The following is a 21637-nucleotide window of genomic DNA, read 5'->3' as shown; positions in this document are numbered from 1 at the left end:
TCAAAATTAAATAATTAGTTCTTTTCGATTAAGACAAATTTTTTGCAATTATGTTTTTGATATTTACCTATAATAATGTAGATTATGGAATATTAATAATTTATTTTATCAGTTTTGAATTAATTTAGTGCCTCATAATTTAGAGGAGCGTAGACTGAAGATTAAATGTTACATAAACTACAAAGCAATTTATGAAAATCAATTATTATTATTATTATTAAACGCTTATAATAAGTAAGATATATTATGATTTGAAGATGTAGAATGTCAAATGTTTATATTACGTTATCATAAGCATAAACGTATAGAAAAGTATTTCGCATGCATTTCTTGTTGTTCAAATATGATTGGAGATCGCTTGTAACGATTTGAGATTCTACCAATCATAATAGTTCACATATATTGGAAACCTTTATTCGTGCAATGAATATATCTTTCTTGGTATCGTTGAATATACGAACAATTATTTGCTGCTACAAGGGAAAATGTATAAACACTATATACCTAGATGGTTCAATGTTCGTTTCGAATTAGAGTGAGGTTTAAGACGTCAATGGCTTACATTAGTTGTGCATGTTGCTTGTAACGATCAAAAAGTAACGAGGTAGCGTTTCGCGATCCGCAAGTATTTTTTAAGTGTGACAGTAAACGACGACACGATGGCTGGGATCCGGGATGAGATTTTAGCTAACTTTCAGGTAATATATTGAATGATTAATTATTCGCCAATATTAAATACAAAATAGAATTTTAGGTTATGCTGTATGCATTAATGACATTGACAGTAGTAAAAAAAGTGCATAAATATAAAACAATATTTTCGTTTGTTTTGTCTTCGATCTGTCAAAATTTTAGCGATATTTTAAAGTATATAAAAAGATAAGCATACACATATATAGGGTGGACTGAAAATCGTAGTACAACCAAAAAGAAAACGATTCTATGAGAAAAAGTACGTAAAAAATGTAGTATGAAGTTTTCTCCTCTGAGAATTTTCAAAAAAATTCTCACAGTTCGTTTTATTAAAAAAAAAAAAGAAAAAAAAGAATGATTTTAAAAATTGGTCAATTTTCATATATTATTAATATTAAAACAATATTCTATGATGTTTAATTCTGTATATTGTTAAACGTCTTTTCACATTCTTTTTGTTTTTGTATTATTGTATTTATAGATCATAAAAACGGATAACAAAGACTGTAAAATTACAAGTACAGAAACAAACTTTAAAAAAGAATTCTGTTGTTAATTAATTCAAAAAATATTTTCTCTATTTTATATTAATATTTATATTAATTATTTGTGAATATTATAAATAAATGTAAACTATTCTTTTAGGCATGTACAGGAATTGATGATGTTGGTGATGCTATTAAATATTTAGAAGAATCAAATTGGGATTTATTGGTAACTTTTTGTATAAATTCATTTATGTATTATATTTAAAAATGCATTAGAACTTAAGTGATATTATATCATATCATATAGGTGGCAGTAAATCAAGCTATGCTTCATGCTACACAACAATTACCTTCTGAAGTAAGTCCAGATATAGAAATGATAGAAGAAATTGAAAGAATGCCTCAGGCACATTCATTATCATCCCAAACCAATTGTGATCCTAAAAGTAATTCCAAAGTAGAAGTAACAGAAAATTCAAAACCAGGGACAAGTAAACCTAAAAGTTGCGAAAGAGAAAGAACTCTTACATTCCATATTAACCATCTTAATAATGAATATAAAATAAATTTGTCTGAATTTTCATCATTAAGTAAGTGGTTAACACTTTATTATATTGTTTGTATACAATAATTAAAATGGGAGTTACACATACATATCTTTTCAGAGGATCTCAAACAGCTTATATGGGTACAAACAAATGTGCCACCTTGCCAACAACGTCTGTATGGGTGGAAAAGAGAGCCAAAATCAGATTATAGATCGTTACAATCATTAGATTTACCTAAAGAAAATACATTGTATATGTCTCCTGCAACAGAAGATGTTGATTTAACAACTGATATGTAAGTAAATTTTCTAAAAAATAATCTGTTTAATTCTATAAAATATTTCAATTTTATGTATAATTACACATATTTATTACTTTTGTAGAGTGAGTTTATCAAATCGAATGACTCAAACATATACTTTGAACATTAAAAATGAAATAAATAAGGAAACATATAACTTGAAATTTCCTGGAACCAATACAATTTTGGATGTAAAATCTGGCATTTATTCATTAACAGCTGTTCCAGTTCGAAATCAACAATGGAAAGGCTGGCCAAGTTCAGTAAAAAATGATAATGTTATGTTAGCTCAGAGTGGAATTTCTTATCCAGAACATGATCTATCTGTTAATGAAATCCCCATAAAAAAAGAAAGAAAGGTATAGTAATAATTAAATTGCAAATATATATAGCTTTAAAATAATACTTATGTACTTACAGGAAGTTATAGACCTAGTTGAAAGTGACAGTTCTATAGATGAAGATGATATAGAAGATGATGTTTTTGTAGATAATGTCAGATCTACAAAAACTCAACGTCTTAGTACGTACATTAAATTTTTTAAATTTAATTTTACATTATCAATAATTTATTTAATTTATTTTTAGTGCCAGAAAATGTAACAGATGAAACAATAGGTACAATGCATTTTGCAGAAGAATTTGAAAAACGGTATGGACCAGCACATCCAGAATTTTTTACTGGTACATTTAAAGATGCCGTTAAAGAATCATGTTTAAAGCCTGCGAAAGAGGTTTGTAATTGATAGAATTATTTACTTTAATTAATATTTTATATAAAATATCATTTTTTAATGTTACAGAGAAAATTGTTAGCTGTATATTTGCATCATGATAATAGTGTATTAGCAAATGTATTTTGCACACAGTTATTAAGTTGTGAAGCAGTACTCCAAGTTCTCTCAGCAAATTTCATTGTATGGGGTTGGGATATTACATTTGAATCCAATAAGCAAAAGTATATATAACAACAAAAGATAATTTCTTAATAACATCAAAACTTTTTCTTGCAAAATGCTTTTAATTTACAGATTTCTTTCATCTGTAAAACAAACATTAGGATCGTTCGCAACATTAGCTATGGAAAATATAGATGTTGATACTCTACCTGCTCTTGTAATTATAATGAGAGCTAGATCAATTACAGAAATGTTTACAGTAATACATGCCAATGTCGGAGTAAATGAACTATTAACGAATTTAATTCACGTTGTTGAAGTATTTCAGGTAAGTGAAAATTAATATATGATGTTAATATAATCTCTAGCATTACATTTTTTCAAAATAGGAACAAAGACGTACCGATATTGGTGTTGAAGAAGAAAGACAAGCTAGAGAAAGAGTAAAACAGGAGCAAGATAGAGCATATCAAGAAAGTTTAGCTGCAGACAGGTACATTAAAAATATACATATAATATTTTGATAAATATATATATATATATATATATATATATATATATATATATATATATATATATATATATATATATATATATATATATATATATATATATATATATCCAAATTGTTTTAATTTCGATATAATTCTAGAGCGAAAGAAGAAGCGAAACAAATGCAAGAAGAGCTAGAAAAACAACGAAAAGAACAAGCAGAAAATGAAAGGTTGGCTGAAGAAGCGAGAAAAGAAGCTCATAGACAAGCAGTAGAATCAAGTTTACCTCCCGAACCACAACAAAGTACTGGTGATGGAGTGCTAAAAGTACGAGTGCGGCTCCCAGCTGGGAAATTTTTGGAACGTAGATTTCAGTCTGATACACCATTACAAACGCTTCTTAATTTCCTTATTGTGGAAGGTTACCCAACAGAAGAATACAAAGTTCTATGTAGTTGGCCTCGAAGGGATGTAAGTAGATGATGTAAGCACTTGAGTTCTCACTACGTAAATGTGCTTCTCATTTTATTGAATTAAACGTGGATAAATGAGCTTTTTACATATGTGTCATTACTTTGTAATAGTGAAGTTAAAATTTATTTAATGTTATTTTTTTATTTGTTTCAGTTAACTTCTATGGATTCGAAATTAACTCTTATGGATCTAAAATTCTGTCCTCAAGAAACAGTAATTTTAGAAGAACGATAAGTAACTTGTTGTAATTAAATTAAAATGTAGAAGTTAAACATCGCAATATTCTGAAAGTGTTATTTATTTAACAAGTTTTGAATAGTTATCAGTTAGTATGAGTTCAGTTTATTGTGTAACTACATTTTTATGCTGTATTTTTTCGTACTATTCATTTGTACGACAAATGTAGTCTTATATTATAAAAAAAGGTTCTTTCCATGCATGTGCATTGTATATTTTAAATTCCTAAAAATAAATTACATTTCAAAAAACCTCAAACAAAAGTAGCCTTTTGTTTGTTGTTACCATGATTGCAAAAAGCATTAAAGATATATTAAAGGAGTTCAATTTGTAACAAATATGAATGGAATTTGTAATAAAAAGATATATTTTGAATAATATTTAATTTTTTTAAGAATTTATATTATAAATATAAAGATGCAGCAAAAACGATATCACGCTTTATAAGTTTAATTGCTTCGCTAAATTTATTCTCTAAATCCGTATTTCCAATGTTTTTTGCTGCTTGACATAACTGTCTAAGAACTTCTTCCGAACGACGCATACATCTTATGATAGAGCCTAAAATAAATTAAAATTGCATTATTCTCTAAAAATAACATGTAAAGGCCTTTGATAATCTAGTAAAAAAGAACAACAATTCTAAACATACCTTCAAATATGTCTGTCATTTTGCAAATTTGCAAAAAGGTAGCTCCTTTACACCAAGCGTATACAACGTCCATTAAATACGGCTTGAATCGTTCTACATATGCGTCTTCATCTAATTCTAAATTAGCTTCTGTAGATACCTTTGCTATCCTTCGAGCTAAATCTTGCATTTGCCTGAGTGGACCACCTAACTCTTCAGTACACTTAGGCATCTCATTTGATTTGTCATCACAAACAAAACAACTAATTAACGCTACCATTTGCGGAACACTTAGCGAATTAAACAAACCATTAAAAATCATTTCTGTCATTAACAATTCATCAGCTCCATTCAGCTCACAAGCAACTCTGCCTTTTAGTTCTATCACATCTGATGCTGTACAATAGGCCATTCTTCGCAATACTCGTTTCCTACATTTTAGTTCATCCATTTGAAGTATTGATTTGGCTTGTTTTAATTCTAGCTTAGCTTGTTTTAGCTGACTACTTAAATCTTCTTTATGTAAAAATTGTTCATATAGAGTATTTACATCAGGATCCTACATTAGCAGAAGGTAAAATATTCATTATTAATGTGAGGAATTAAAACTAAGAAAAAATATGTAAAAACAAAAGATGACTATTTTACCTTATGCAAAGGATGAGCATATAATTTTTCTTCTAATACTTCAATTTTTTTAACAATATCTTTGAAAGCTTCGTCTTCAATATGCATATCTGTAATAGGATTCAATAATGGTGGTCCATCAGGAAATCTTTTCTTTACTTCCTGTATCGTTTTTAAGACACTTTTCCTGTTATCAGATGGTCTTAAATCCCTTGGATAATACAATCTAAGTGAACTAATTTGAGAAATTAATGTGTGTATAACAGGAACTACTTCCACATCACCTTCTTCTCCTTCATGACAAGGTATAGGGCAACCTTCCTTGGAGTCTTTAGAAACATGAAGTAATATATCAATAATAATAGCAGTGCTTTCTTTCATTGGGTTTTTAGGGTTTTTCTTTTTAAAATTCACAATAATACCCCAATCAAACATTTCATTTTCATTTTTTACCTACAATTATCGATATAATTATGAAAAAAAAATGATTTAAAATGTAAATAATATATATAAATACATACTTTTACTAATCTTCCAGGTTGTAAAAAAGGAAGCAAATATTCTGGTTTTGTCAAAAATGACCTAAATTCAGTGCTAAGATGGTCAAGTTGCTCACGTATATCATGATAAGAAGATATATGGTTATATCTATCAATAGTCACTGCATTATATGCAATTTGCAAATCCTTCGCCTCTATAATGATATGCAGAAATAATATTTTATTCTAAATCATAATATTTAATAGGCGAAAAGATAATCCACTTACTGTTATATAGGTCTGGAATAGATGCTTGATTTTGAAATTGATAAAAACTCCTCTCAAGCATATATTCCGGATTAATTTCTTCAACTCTCAAAAGGTTCAAAACCATGTTATAAGTTAAATGAAATGCTGAATTAATAGGATCTGGTTTTCCTTGTACAATTGCTTTACCAACGACAGGACTAACTTGTTCATCTATCATTAATATTACTATTCCTTTCTCGTCCAAACCTCTTCTGCCTGCTCGACCAGACATTTGTATGTATTCTCCGGATGTAATCCAACGAAAGTCTTTACCATCAAATTTTCGCGATGATGTAAATAGAACTGTCCGTGCTGGCATATTTAATCCCATAGCAAAAGTTTCTGTCGCGAAGAGCGCTTTTATTAATCCTTCTCCAAACAATATTTCCACAGTTTCTTTCAAAATAGGTAAAAGTCCACCGTGATGAATACCTATACCTCGTCTTAAGAGCGGTAATACATTTTCAACTTGTGGCAAACGTCGATCTTCTTCGTTAAGAACATCCATAGCATTATTAAATACCTCGTCTACTAACTTCTTTTCTTCTAACGTATTCAAATCTAATTTAGCCAATTGCATTGCATATATCTCACAATCTTTTTTTGAAAAACTAAATATAATTACAGGTGCGAAATTTCTTTCCATAATCATTTTAACCATTTTAAAAATATTTGTTTGCCCAGCATTCGATGGACGAATACCTCCTTTACGTCCTTTAGTATCTCCTTTAGCTGCATCACCATGATGCAAACAAGCCATTGCTCTGTTAAAATTTTCTTCTTTAAATTGTCCCGTTTCATCTACAACCTACATATAAATATAAATATATAAATATATGCTGGTTATTTCATCACAGGCTACTTGTTTATTACAGTCTACAAACCAAGTGGATACCATCACCTCCAACAGGGAATATATAATGTTGTAAAGGAGTTGGTCTATAATCTGTATAAACAACATGGCATGGTTGCTTATGTAAATGTGCAACCCATTCTACAAACTGTCTGGCATTAGGTATAGTAGCAGAAAGAAATACATAGTGCACATTGTCTGGTAATAATATTAATGTTTCTTCCCAAACAACTCCTCTTTCTTTGTCACGCATATAATGAATTTCATCAAAAATTACCCATCCAACTTCCCGCATTACCTAAATATTAAATGCGCTATTGAGATTCTAGATGGTAAGAATATTATTTACATGTAAATTTAAAAAATATTTTAAAAAACCTCAGATCCTCGATAAAGCATATTCCTTAAAATCTCAGTAGTCATGATAAGCACACTTGCTGTTGGATTAATTGTAACATCTCCAGTTACTAAACCTGCATCCTCAAACTCTTCAAAAAATTCTCTGTATTTTTGATTACTTAATGCCTTTATAGGTGTTGTATAGATAACTCTTTGTTTATCTCTCAACGAACACGCTATTGCATACCTACAAAATTTTGCACATTATTTATTATTAACAATACATAGATTATTTAAAATATATCATTTTTTCAAATTCTAATACATACTCTGCAACAACAGTTTTACCAGCTGATGTATGTGCGGAAACTAAAACAGATTGATTATTCTCGATGCATAATATTGCTTCCTTTTGAAAAGGATCCAATACAAATTTGTACTCTTTTGCTGGTTTGCCTTGTTTATTTTCCAGGGATACATATTCATAATCTGGTGGAACTGCAACTTCGTGTGTACATGACTCAATCGTTTCTATCGTATGTATTTTGATACGTGATGTTAATTCTTCTATACTATAAAAATTTGAAAATTTGAAAATATATTATTCAAAGATAATTATTAAGCGAACCAAATAAAACTTTGCAAATAACTTTTTGGTTAGAGGAACAACTACAGTACAGGTTGTTTGCAAAAAAGTATTTAATACTTAAAGAGCTTATAGTACTCACTGAAAGAAGTAGAAAGATGTTTAATCAACATAGACTCTAAAAACAATTCTTACGATGTAAATTTAACTTTTATTATTTAGATGTATAGTTAACGGAAGCATTGAATAGACACTTTTTAGTGCTCTTGATAAATACTATAAGCCCTTATTTTTAACACCTTGCATCTTACTTTAAATCCTCCAATACAGGATCAGGTCGTAATTTTTTAGAAATAAATGCATCAGAATTATTTTCAAGTTCTCGTTTAGTTCCACCTTCTGCATTGGTTCCCCTGTGTGCATATCATTTCTTTTAATTAAACAAATTGCTTGAATTTACTTTCAGAGTACATACATACTTATATTACGAAGAGGTTATGTAAACGTTTATACTAACTTTTCGTTTAACGATGCGTTTATATCTTCATTTCTTGGCTTTATTGGAGTTGGAATCACTTCTATATCTTCTGTTTCTTCAAAAACGTCAAACAAGTCTTCGGTAAAATTAGCCATTACAAATATAAATTTATACTCTAATCACAATTTACATAGATTCTTTACAAAGCTTACTGTTTACATCTATCGACATTCTATATCGATTATTAAATATATCGAAAAAGTGGTCGACTATTAAATATATCGAAAGAGTGGTCGACTATCGATTAATTTAAAATTTCAACAAATTATGTATTTAAAACTTCATACTTTTAATATAAAAGAATTTTTAATTTTCAATAAAATAAAGTGCTTTAATTAATTAGAACATAAAATATGTAAGTAGGATCAAAAGTGTTTTTATTATGAAATTACAACTTATATATACATACAATAAAAAGATATCGTAGAGTATATTGAATAATTCATTTCAAATATACATCAATTTTCTTTACATCAATATTTACACTAATATCATCATCATTTTTATTTTTTAAATAAATCTTATTTAAAAGTTTTATAAGTTTTATAGTATAAAACATATCAGATCAAATAAAAAACAAAACTTTTGTAACTTTATTTTATTTTGCTATAGGTGGCAAAATAATGTATGTATCTGCTTAATTAATTTAGGCAACACAAACAGCAGGTAAAATGGATAATTTGTCTATTCGTTACGTGATTCCGGACGTGATAACACGTTGAAAGATAGAATGGGACCCTCGAATGGGTCGAGTTTATATGACGAAGAAGCAGGACTTTCAGTTTCTTTTAGGCGTTCGCGAGTGGAACGTCGTGAGTGTAACGGTCACGCTGGCACGCGCGTGAAAGTTTTGTATTCCGAGCGCCCAGCCTCCTCTATGCACAAAGTTTATTGACGCAGGAAGAAGATTGAAACAGATACTTAAAAGCGTATGTAGATTTTCGAAAGCAATGAATAATTTAAAATTCAATTTTTATTCAATGATTTTATAATTACTATTACAATTGTAATTCTCAGTTAGTTACTTTTTTATACATCTTCTACTTTATATCAACATACATATTCTTCTTCCTAGTTGTTCTTAGTTTCTCAGGTAGAGAATAGTTTGTACTGTAAATCTTTGTGTGATAATGATGTAATATATCGAATAGTACGCAGTGAAGTAAATAGTTAATAACTAAGATAATCCTTAAATAGTTAGATAAGCGGAGTATGCAAATATACATATGTATGTATCGGAAGAATGTATGGTTAAGAGCAGGGGTGGACTGGGACGTAAATTTTTACCGGGACATTAACGACATGACCGGCCATCCATTCTTAGTTCATTGATTAAATTTTACGTATAACGGCCCCAAAAACCCGACCGGCCCACCGGGAATTACCCCAAACTGCTCGATGGCTAATCCGTCCCTGGTTGAGAGTGCATGGCAAATAACAATAACAATTACTGTAAATCGAGTATCATTTTTTATGAAAATTATTTGTGTCTTACAACGTTGCAACATTTTACTCATAGAGATTTAACTTATTCTAAACTGTATGTGTGTACATATTTTAAAGAAACACGAATATATAGATAATGAATCTTCATAATAGAATCACCGTGTAAATTAATCGATTTGATCATAGAATGTATTAATCAATATGATCGAATGGTTTATATTACTATGTTTTAACAACAAATCGTACTTAATCGTATATCATAAGAATACCTGCAGTATTACACTTGCGATGATGTTACTATTATGTGATATGTTGTTTCAACTACTTAGCTCCTCTTGTTTAGTAATTTACTTTTGTTTTCAATTACGATAGTTCAACTTGATAGGATAGGGTTCTATGGCGATATACGAATGATCTTTTTCTTTTAAATATTTAGTCAATTGATAATTTATGACAATTGCAATTTAAGTGCGTATATCACCCTATCAACTAAAAATCAAAGATACCATGAATTTTAATAATATAGCAAGATAACGAAACAACGATTTAATTAATAGAAGGTGAAGTAAAATTTGTATTGCAAACAAAAATTTGCGAAGAATTCTACAAGTACGCGATACTCTGTGACGAGAATTGCGAAATGGAGTGAGTTTCAACAGAATGGCCATATGTTAGAGTCGAAGGATGAAGGTATAAGAACATGAAACGATCAATGGTCCACGAGTCATCGTGCCGTGGAGCCGTGGGTCGAAAAGTCAGGGCCTGTTCAGAGTCAATTTTTCTTAACCAATGAACGCGTCCTCTGAAGGAATTTTAGTTGTTCATTTTCATAAACCATTGATTTTCGCTCATTTCTACATTAAAAATTTCAATGTATCATAATATCTCATAGTATTAGAACTTGATTAATATTTTAAGCATTTTTAAACAATAATCTAATCATGGAACGAATTGTGAAAAAAAAAATGAAACAAATCATGGAACAACTTGATAACAAGTTACTCGATTTTATTGGTTATCCCTCTGAAGGTTAATTATGAATATTCTCAAAATTATATCGCGTCTTTTTTTAGTTATAAAAAGCATCTTGTGCGATGACATCTATTTCATTGATAGTTTGAATAATTTAGGCTCTTTTTACGATAATTAAATTTAGTAAAAAAAGAATATAGAAAATAATGAACATCTCAGTCAGATGGAAACTAAATCACGTGTATCTTTTTGGGTAATGCATCGCACGTTGACTACCGAAGCACGTACACACATGGACCAGTAAAACTGACGTAATCCTTTGATTCTTCGCTGAATATGCAGGTACACTCATTGCCATGGAACAATTGTTATTTTTGTACTTTCTCCAGCGAAAAGAAAAGCTATAGGTATTACCCTCTGGCTATTTAGCCGATTCCAACGGCCAAAGTTCGTATATCCGTTCAATGATACGAAACATAAATCTGCATATATGAAAGTTGTGGTTTGCCCGGGGCTATTTTGCCTTTCTTGTACCACCGAAAGAAAATTTTTATCGTATGATCGTCTTCTACTATATTGTTAACCAGTAATCTTAAACTTTTATTTCATATTTTACAATCATACAATACACACAATAATACTATGTTAATATTTATAAATTTCTCACTTATCGCTAATTATTGCATTATTTGCATTCTATAAATTGCAAAAAATAGTTACTTTGTAAAAAAACAAGTAAGATAGACAGAAAGACGGAAGATCAATTGATTATAAATTCTATACAGCACTTTCGATGTCGTCAAAGTAAATAGAGAAAATCTTTTTTTTCGAATATTTACATGCTTAATTTATTATTTCCTGCGAGTTTGTTGATTTTATTGTGTAAGAACCGTAATCTAGCATATACGGCGTTTGAAAAAGAAAGTGTGTTTCGATTAATTCCTTTTTGTACATACTTGTATTTCTGAGGATCTGTTAGTCAATTAAAAGAACAAGTTCGGTCCTCTCAAGCGTAGATATGTAGCGTAACAGAGTGAAGTAGCGGGTATTTATTTTCAAGCTGTGGGGCGGTACGTTTTCATACGACGGTCCTGAATGAGTACGAGTGAAAGTTCGTGAGTTAAATATTTTTTGTAACTTCGTTTTGCAGATCGCTCATACGTATGTACGAGCTTCCTATAAGATAAGTTACAGCACGCTATGTTCGCTTCTTAATGAGGAATAAAGCGTATATAGTTATTTATATATCGTAAGCGCACAAAAATTAATCGTAGAATTGAGAAAAGGAACAAAAAAAAAAAAAAAAAAAAAGAAAAAAGAAAGAAAAAATGGAGAAAGCGCACATATTGTTAAATGAATAGAAAAATGACCGTAATGGTTTAAACTACAATTTGAGCCAAAAAAAAAAAAATTACAATTTGAGTTCAAATCGAGATTTGAGAAGAATAAATTCACAATCGAACATTTAATGATTACTTAATTAAATGACCCTAATCTAATAAACGTTTATACGTTTTTCTTTATTTCAACTTTATCCCTTCTCTTTTTGAACATGCAAACTAATTGATATTTACCGAATTAGGTAGGTTTGTAGGTTTAATACAAAACTTTTCCGATTATGCAATGTATCTAAGAAATATTAAGTTTCTGACTGGAGCTGCATTCTTCTCCAAACACAGGACTTTTGTAACGTCAATCGACATTCTAGGGTGCACCGTGTAATACCTGAACACCGGGCAGTGAGTTATAGTGACGTGAAAGTTTCCGACTGGAAGAAGCGGAATGCGGAGTGCTGGGCGCTACGGTGTGTACACTGATCCATGGTACTAGCACAGACGAGTACTCGTCTGTGGTACACTAGGTAATTGTATGGCTGATACCATGTTTATTATACATGTTATGCGTACACGGCTACTTCTGGTATATTAGTCCGGCTGACCGATTCCCGTATCGGATACATATTTCATTTCTATGGCTTGATTCATATGATGGTTATATTTTAATATTGTTCTCAAGAAAATAGTTGATTATTTTATGAAGCTTAAAGAGTATAAAAATATAAAGATTACAAGAAATATTAATTAAACGATAACAAAATTTGTTTTCAAAAATTCGTTGTGTAAATAATTATTGCAAAAATATAATATTATCTTATATTTTCATCAGTCTGTAAAGAATGTCCTATATAACGTAATACTCGTTTCACATTGTCCAATTTCTTACGTGAACATGACGAATGTGAAAGCGACCTTGAAACTTGGGTCATCCATCGCATCAATACTAAGCAGTATGTCCGATAAATATCTAGCTAAAAAAATTGTTATCTGATAGATTCGATCGTGTAGCTAGAATTTCAATGAAAAATTAAGTTGCAGTATTAATTTAGTCAACCTGTAGATAAATGACGAATTAGAATTGGAAATTTCTTCTGTACAGTTTCAACAATCGATGAAATAATACATCGTAATTTTTCATCATAATTTTGTATTATAGATTCAGTGAGTATCAAGAAGAAGGCAAAGAATGATGCTGAAATATTAATGATAATGGAGGAACTTAAGAATGAAAACGCGTGGCTATTAGCCCGCGGGCGATTATTCTAAAAAAGCATGCAACGGTGGTTACTGGCCCTAGATGAACCTGCATCTAATCCATGCGGTAACACCGTCATCAGCCACGAACCATCCGGGTACGAATACATAAATTCGTACGCAATTTATACCCGTATGGCATATTCAATTATTTTTGAAAATCATAGTTGTTTATCTGTATTAATGTTAATAGCTTTTATTGATGGCACCGTTAAAAGTACATACAAGAATGTGATAGTTTTTTAAGACTTCGTGGGAATTTCGTATAGGTGGTACTAGGTTGGATCGTAACAGGGGATGCTGGAACGCGGGAAGTTTTGTTCCAGTGCCGCAATCGCAACGGCCTTGGCAGTTTCAGGTGGGAACCAAACTAGCTCTGACAGTGAAACTACTAAATTGTCTTTATATGCGGCGAATGAGCGATTCACTTGCAATCCTGACAATCTGTACGCGGTACCACGAATTGGTTTACATGAGATAGAATGGTAAGTGAAACTTCTTCTTTTATCACTTTTTAATTAAATATTTTGAAATACTGATATAAAGCAGAAAAAATTATTCTTCAGGATAGAGGCTGACTCGCTAGAGGCTGATGTTTCAAGATTCGTAGCCGGTTCGTCAACAGTAACAACGACCACAACGCGAAATAATCTAAAAAAATGTTGCCGAACTTCGACCAGTTCCGGTTACTCCAGCCATTCTCCGCCATTGTCGGCTGGTTCATATTCTTGTTACACATCAGCAGTCTCCGGTCAGAGTCTTTTTCGAGGAATACCTTTAACAATGAAGGATCAATTCAGCGGAGGTCTTGCTGTAATTCACGAGAGCGAGTCGATTCCACGTCCTATTTGGCCGACTGCATTTCCCAATCCGCGCGAACTCTATCAGAGCGAAGAAAATCCCGAATATGATAGTAAGCAAATAGATTCTTTTTTTCTTTTAATGTCTTATAAAAACAGTAAAACATGTTGCGGTTTATAATAGCTTTGTACACATGTTACGGATGCAGTTGCGCATATACCTATTCATATTGCGATTGGGATTATGAAAAATCTGCAAGTATATCAGCACACGATGTCCTCCTTGAATTATCTCAAACACTAAACTCTGTGATAGAAGGCAAAAATGCTATGACACCAGAAGAGATCTTGCACAATATCTCGTATAAGGTGGCCCAAGGAATTGGTTTGAAAGGAGGACTTTATGAGTACGTTTACCATAATTCCTCTTTTTTACCAAGCAAACGATCGTTCTTAAACGACAAGAATTCGTGTCTATTAAGTAGCAATAAAAATTCGTCGTCGAAAATCAATCCAGTAAACTCAAAACTTTACGATAATACACGACACCTTTATCTGCACAATCCATGGTACACTTGCTTATGCACTTGTGAACATACTCACAGATTTTTGTCGTCTTCTAAAAATGACAAACAAACCAAGACGCACGATGGATCAGAAAACAAAGAAAATCCACCGGTTATACTTTTCATGGATAATCATTGTCAAAGAACAAATTCAGAATTAACACTGCAGAACAATAAAAACACATTTGAGTCGCACGTTTGCAAATGCTTAAATCGTTCAATTGCTCTCGATAAAAAAACGAAAAACATATATTTGAACCGTTGTATTAGAAGTGATACGAAAGAGGCGATCAATATTAATGAAGAAAACAAACAGGACCGGGATAAAGTTATTTCTAAGGAACCAGAATACTCTATGGTAAGTCTATGTGAAATACTTCTGAGCTATAAATTTAACGCATATTGTATAATCTTTTAACCGACTTCTTTACTCGATGCACAAATCGTTACAAATAGATCTAACTCTTTAGAGATAAAAGCAATTACTGCCATATAATAGATTCATTACCTGATTCACCTGTAATGTATATTCCTTTTTGCACATAATAACGTTAAGAGCAAATAACAGTATTCACAATGTCAATGTAACCAACGTATCAAGACTGATGTTTCAGCAGTTGGAGTGCAGTGACGGTGATTCATTCAACAAAGGTAGAATCTTCTCATCCAACAGAAATAATTGGGATTATCGTGTGCGAGGATTTGCCGAAGACTTAGATTTCACGCTCGACGTTTCACGAGCGGAACGCTTAGGTCGTGTAATTGCAAAAGCAAAACGAAAACGACAATGGTGCAGAGCTCTGACCGCCTTCTTCGGACTAGTCTTCTTTGTTTTAAGTGTCGTCATTGTTTCCTTATCAGTAACAAAAGGACGTAAAGTATTTGGAAGCATGTAATTCGATTTATAAATCGTAACAACTTAATCAGAGTACTTTCGTAACTCTAGTAAAAATACTGACTGACACTTGCTTTATATGCTTTTAGTACCTTATATTGTTAAGCTAAAATAATAGGATCTAAATCCTGTTAGCAATATATGGCTGTGACCATGTTTTCTTATGTATGAATATTAATATGCAATGTATATCCAGATAAAGTAATATTAAGTAATATAACTAAGATAAACGATAAGACATGAAAAATTATATGATTAAAAATTTAGTTAAATGAATAAAGAAAATTAAATTTATAAGAGCTTAGCTGATTTTTCCTTAATAGCATGATTATCTGTATTTTTTTAATTCATTTTTACTTAAAAATAAAATTGTTAAAGATATATTAGGTACTTTAATGAAGGAAACATTGGCTTGGATATAGAACATTATTTTAATTGTTGAAGTCAATCATTGCGCATGTTTTCACGTACGTGAGTATACAGTATACGTATAACACAACTACCGTTAAATAAAATTCGATAATTTGAAATATAGTAAAAAATAATACATACCGAATTTAAGTTTTGATAAAAATATTATTCTTTTATGCATAAAATAATAGAATAAATTGTTATGAACTTAAATATTTAATACTTAATCGTATGATATAAAGGTTATATCCCTCTGTATATTTTCAGATTATCTCAATTATTTACTTGCTCGATTATTTTGAGTAATAGAAAGAAAAATACATTTGTTTGACTTAAGGTACGAATTCAATTTTTATTTACATTAATGATGTGAAAGTAGCTGTATAGAAAAATATAATTTTTAAGTTAATCAGTAGTTTAGTATATAATAACCTGCATTGTTCCAGATTTTATTCTAAATTGGCTTAAAATGGTATGTATACCATGTGTAGCTATACCAATATTACTCATTATATGGAGATTCTTGATACAGCCATTATTTATAAAATGGTGGCAGTTCAGAAACAAACAAATAGAATTAACAAATAATGAACAACCCCCGCAACTTGTAAAGGAATGTAAAAATGGAGTTTGTACATTATCATGGACAAAAAATTAAGACGAAAATTCCATGAAAAAGCATTGAAATGAAACTTGTCTATAAACACAATTATTCCGAATATAATTTATTGTATAATATTAAACTTTATATTTGTTTACAACTTTTTAAATAACCATAAGTATATTATGCATATACATAATATACATCTTGTGCAAAGTATTTATTATATTTAGGATGTTCATGTTATTACGCCAAATTCATGGGAGATTTAAAAAGTTTGTTCAAATTATTGTGTTACCTATATAAAAGATAATAAAATTTTATCCTCTTCTGCTTTTCTCGCAAATCTATTACTAATAATAATTACTGATACTAATACTAGAAACAAATAGCTCGTCATCTTGTATATCAATAACATATAGTTATATGAAAATGTAATTTTACTTTGTATTCCAACACAGTTATTTATGTATTCTTATGTTGTATTTTCAAGAAAATTGAAGTTTTGTAAGATAATGAAAAAGGGTATTACATTTATTAGTTTAAAATACATTATACATCACTTAACAATACTTAAATATTCATAAAAGTTTAATGTACATTCCGAAGTTCCACTTCAAACATCAGTGTACTATTACCAGGAATAACAGGTGGCGAGCCTTTTGCTCCATACCTATAACAAACATGTAAAACGTAATATGAATAATATATTTAAATTTAGTTCACAGATAAATGAATGATACATACGCCATAGCTGGAGGTATTGTGATCTGTCGTTTTCCTCCTACTTTCATTCCCTGAATACCAACATCCCATCCTTTAATTACTTCACCTTTCCCAAGCCTGAATTTAAAACCGTCTCCTTGTGTTGTTGCATCAAATTTCTTTCCATTTTTTAAACGACCCACATAATATACAGAAACCAATTTTCCACTTTTGGCAAGAACACCATTACCGACTTTCAATTCTTTTATTTGCACTCCACCTTCTACTACCCTTGTTTTCTGGTCACTTTGGGTATTTATTTCATTTTGTTGCTGTTCCCTTTTATCTTTTTTTTGCTTTGCCTCTTTTCCATTTAGTATTTTCTTTTTTTGTTGTTGTTGTTTATTTCTTTTATCTTTCTGTTGAGGCTTTACTTTCTCTTCCTCTTCCTCTTTATCTTCTTCTTCACCCTCCTCATCCTCATCTTCATCTTCATCTTCATTTAATAGTGATTCTTCATCTCCTTCTTCAGAATCATCAGAATCATTTTCTTCATTCATGCCATCTAGTTCTATATCCTCATCAGAAGATTCTGCTTCAATTTCTTGTTTAAGACGCTTAGTATTTTTTTCATTCTTTAAGGTATCTATAGCTTTTCTTTTTGATTGTTTGTCAACCAACTGTGGTACCTGTTCTTCTTCTTCTTCTTCTTCGCCTTCTACGTCCTCTAGATCATCCAAGTCCAAATCTTCATCAGGTATTAAATAACCAGTTAAATGTACATGACCATGGCCATGACATATAAATGCTATTGTACTTCCCTCATGAAAATTTAAATCAAGTGGTACTTGCCACGTTGAGCTCTTTCTCAAATTGCATAACAAATAACTAGTACCTTCATAGTATAACATCACTTGTACCACACCGTCATCTATAATAAATAAAGTATAAAATGACATACTATTATTATTTAGAAATATAACAAATTTCAATTTTTCAATTACTTATTTAAGATTTGAATAACATGCTAGATTATTATTCAAATTTTAGAACGATTATTTATAAATTTAAATTTAGCATAAGACGAATTTATTAATATTACCGGCTTTTTGAAGATTTAAACTAGCCATTGATACATGGAATGATTTTTCAACGGTCTGTGTATATCGTTTATTTGGTTCCAGTATTAAACCTAAAAAAAAAAATTATAAAATTATTATTAATATTTATACAAATTCCTTTTCGTAAAATATTGTTTTCATAAGGAGCAACCGTTTTTCGAAACCACATGGCGACACCATTTTAAAACACTTTATACCGGTAAATTTTGGAAAACCATCAGATAATTCTTAACCGTGATTATACTTACCCCAAAACATTTTGTCTGTGTAACTTTTGACTCTTATTCCAGTAAAATGAAATATCAATTATAAAACTTTCTATTTTTTACATTCAAATACAGATACCAAGTGCCCTTTACGACCTCGCGCCAACTACTAATGAACAACTAAAAGACTTCATACAGCGCCATTACCTACAAATCAATTTCTGTCACGAACTAATTTTTTTTGTAGATTCAACACCATATTTTAATAACAGCGATTAAAACTTGATGGATTTTAGAACATTTTCTTATCCTTGAAATTCTTAACTTAATAAATAACAATTCTTACTGATAATATCACGTTTTCACTAAAATATTTTTACTTAATTTTTGTACTTGAAGTAATATTTCGTAATTTCATTACGATCATGTTACAGGCGGTACGACATAGAGTTTAGCAACGATTTACAGTTTACAGTCATAGAATCATATGCATTTTTGGCATGGCCTTAAAGAGTGGTCGATAGCACATCTATATCATATATATTTTTAAGTGTAAAATGTTTGACCACGGTCAGGTGTGTTTGACTATTATTGGCAAGACATAGATAGAGTATAATTTATAATATCTTTAGACTGCTTGGAAAATTTATGTTGTGAATTAGCAAAATGATGATGGATTATTTTGTTACAAATAATTCTTTGGCACCTGCGCCAATGGGAATTCAGAGTACTGCTGGTGCCGTACCTGTAAAAAATGATAAAGGTTAGTAATTAAATATTGTAATTAATATTTAACTAACCATAATAATTATCTTCCTCTTTCGTCTAAAAATAGTAACAATAATATAAAGATAAATAGTAACAACAGTTGTTTCTGTGAATTATGTCTTAAGTGTTACAATACCTAAAATATTTTGTTTGAATTTATAGGTGAACTTTCTATGAAAAAAGTAAAGGTACATCGTTATGTCTCTGGTAAACGACCTGATTATGCACCAGCTGCTAGCTCAGAAGAAGAGTCCGAAGAAGAAGATTTCTTAGAAAGGCGTGTACATAAAAGTTATGAGGAAAATGAAATTTCTATAGATACCCCTACACATTCGCAAGTGAAAATATGTGATGAAGATGATCCACGTATAAGAAGATTGACGCGTTTAGAAAAGCAGAAGGAATCTAATACAGAAATTCGTGCAGAGAGACATAGACACATACATGAACCAGAATTAATTGAAGTTGAGCCTGAAAGAACTCGGGAAAGGATAAAGTTAGAAAGTTCAGATTCGTCAGAAGATGAAGAATTATCAGATTCTGAAATTGAGAGAAGACGCGAAGCATTAAAACAACGGGTTTTATCAAAAAAAGAAAATGAAGAAGAATTAATTCATGGAGAAGAAGATGAGAGGTCAGGTGATACCTCAGAGGAAAGTTCCGAATATGAAGAATATACAGATTCAGAGGAAGAAACTGGACCAAGATTGAAGCCAGTTTTTGTACGTAAGAAAGACAGAATTACGGTAATGGAAAAAGAAAAAGAAGCAATGAAACAAAAACAAGCGGAAATTGAAGCTAAAAAGTTAGCAGAAGAACGGAAACGACAAACATTACGGGTAAATCTAATTATATGACTAGTAAATAAATCAATAACTAATAGTGATTATCTCCTTTATTCTATTTATTACATAGATGGTAGAAGAAGCAATAAGAAAAGAAGCACAAGTAGGTAAAACCACCAGTGAGCATGAAGGAAAACTTGAAGATGTTTGTACAGATGATGAGAATGATGAAGTTGAGTATGAAGCTTGGAAATTGCGAGAATTAAAAAGAATTAAACGTGATCGTGAAGAAAGAGAACAGTATGTATCGTTATTACAATAACAATTATTTGATATATATAAAAATTTTTATAATATTTTTTAAAACATTTCTTATAGACTTGAAAAAGAACGACTTGAAGTTGAACGAATACGTAACATGACAGAAGAAGAGCGGAGACAAGAAGCGCGCTTAAATCCAAAAGTCATTACAAATAAAGCAGCCAAAGGAAAATATAAGTTTCTACAAAAATATTATCATCGTGGAGCTTTCTACTTAGATAAAGAGGATAATATATTCAAGCGAGATTTCTCTGGTGCAACTTTGGAGGATCATTTTGATAAAACGATTTTACCTAAAGTTATGCAAGTGAAAAACTTTGGACGCAGTGGTAGAACTAAATATACTCATCTAGTTGATCAAGATACTACTCAATTTGATTCACCATGGATCTCAGAAACAGCACAAAATTTAAAATTCCACAATAATCAAGCTGCTGGAATGAAGCAAGTATTCGAACGACCATCATTAAAAAAAAGAAAAAATGAAAATTAATCAGGATACGTTAAGAATTTTATATTATATTAGAATTAGTAACATATTGTAAAATTGTTTTATTTAAATCAAATTTTTTTTTATTAATTGGGGCTTTTGAATACCTTAAATATGTAACAATGTATAAATACAACTCTTAGTATATCTTATAATCTTGATTTACTTTTTTACATATCAAGGTTTTTAAAGCATGTTATTTAAACTTATTTGTACTCATGAAAATGTTTTATTTTTCCAACAATAATTACTTTTGAAGGTACCATGATAATATTCGTATCATCAATAACAGTTAATTTCCTGAGAAAAATATTATATAATTGTTAAATAATTCTAACAAAGATGAAGTATTAGTTATTACTAATGATACTCAGGAATTGTCTCTTTTAGAATATATTTGCTAATTTGTCTATATTCACTATGTTATATTTGTCTAAATAAAAAATATACATTACCACAAATA

General features: G+C 30.3%; 5 protein-coding genes across 6 annotated transcripts; 3 read left to right on the top strand and 2 right to left on the bottom strand.

The window, feature by feature from the left end:
- Positions 1-418: 418 nt before the first annotated feature.
- On the top strand, positions 419-4336 carry LOC126869649 (FAS-associated factor 1). 2 transcript variants are annotated; one of them, XM_050626480.1, is made up of 12 exons: positions 419-698; positions 1339-1407; positions 1489-1771; positions 1847-2024; positions 2113-2389; positions 2451-2553; positions 2619-2764; positions 2834-2988; positions 3062-3257; positions 3319-3422; positions 3582-3894; positions 4051-4336. In XM_050626480.1, the coding sequence occupies exons 1-12, from the start codon at positions 660-662 to the stop codon at positions 4129-4131; spliced, it is 1944 nt and encodes a 647-aa protein (XP_050482437.1). In that variant the 5' UTR covers positions 419-659; the 3' UTR covers positions 4132-4336. The 2 variants fall into 2 exon arrangements, with proteins under 2 accessions (XP_050482437.1, XP_050482438.1); XM_050626481.1 differs by having other exon boundaries at positions 420-698; positions 3582-3907.
- A 142-nt stretch (positions 4337-4478) lies between these two features.
- On the bottom strand, positions 4479-8670 carry LOC126869645 (exosome RNA helicase MTR4). The gene is made up of 10 exons (XM_050626472.1): positions 8476-8670; positions 8270-8371; positions 7702-7944; positions 7412-7619; positions 7065-7331; positions 6160-6988; positions 5914-6086; positions 5414-5845; positions 4787-5324; positions 4479-4695 (listed from the first exon to the last, which is right to left on the bottom strand). The coding sequence occupies exons 1-10, from the start codon at positions 8589-8591 to the stop codon at positions 4538-4540; spliced, it is 3066 nt and encodes a 1021-aa protein (XP_050482429.1). The 5' UTR covers positions 8592-8670; the 3' UTR covers positions 4479-4537.
- A 403-nt stretch (positions 8671-9073) lies between these two features.
- LOC126869504 (uncharacterized) lies at positions 9074-16806 on the top strand. Its single transcript, XM_050626136.1, has 8 exons — positions 9074-12775; positions 13408-13603; positions 13775-13990; positions 14072-14418; positions 14490-15229; positions 15486-15522; positions 16445-16514; positions 16624-16806. The coding sequence occupies exons 3-7, from the start codon at positions 13803-13805 to the stop codon at positions 16477-16479; spliced, it is 1347 nt and encodes a 448-aa protein (XP_050482093.1). The 5' UTR covers positions 9074-12775; positions 13408-13603; positions 13775-13802; the 3' UTR covers positions 16480-16514; positions 16624-16806.
- A 485-nt stretch (positions 16807-17291) lies between these two features.
- On the bottom strand, positions 17292-19036 carry LOC126869509 (46 kDa FK506-binding nuclear protein-like). The gene is made up of 4 exons (XM_050626143.1): positions 18853-19036; positions 18586-18675; positions 17526-18414; positions 17292-17451 (listed from the first exon to the last, which is right to left on the bottom strand). The coding sequence occupies exons 1-4, from the start codon at positions 18860-18862 to the stop codon at positions 17370-17372; spliced, it is 1071 nt and encodes a 356-aa protein (XP_050482100.1). The 5' UTR covers positions 18863-19036; the 3' UTR covers positions 17292-17369.
- A 195-nt stretch (positions 19037-19231) lies between these two features.
- On the top strand, positions 19232-21498 carry LOC126869505 (microfibrillar-associated protein 1). Its single transcript, XM_050626137.1, has 4 exons — positions 19232-19573; positions 19741-20417; positions 20494-20663; positions 20742-21498. The coding sequence occupies exons 1-4, from the start codon at positions 19477-19479 to the stop codon at positions 21175-21177; spliced, it is 1380 nt and encodes a 459-aa protein (XP_050482094.1). The 5' UTR covers positions 19232-19476; the 3' UTR covers positions 21178-21498.
- The last annotated feature ends 139 nt before the right edge of the window (positions 21499-21637 follow it).

The sequence above is a fragment of the Bombus huntii genome, chromosome 9 (assembly GCF_024542735.1).
Source record: "Bombus huntii isolate Logan2020A chromosome 9, iyBomHunt1.1, whole genome shotgun sequence".
In the NCBI taxonomy this organism is placed as follows: domain Eukaryota; kingdom Metazoa; phylum Arthropoda; class Insecta; order Hymenoptera; family Apidae; genus Bombus; species Bombus huntii.
Note: the sequence above shows the minus strand (reverse complement) of the source record. Positions and strands in the feature narration are given on the sequence as shown.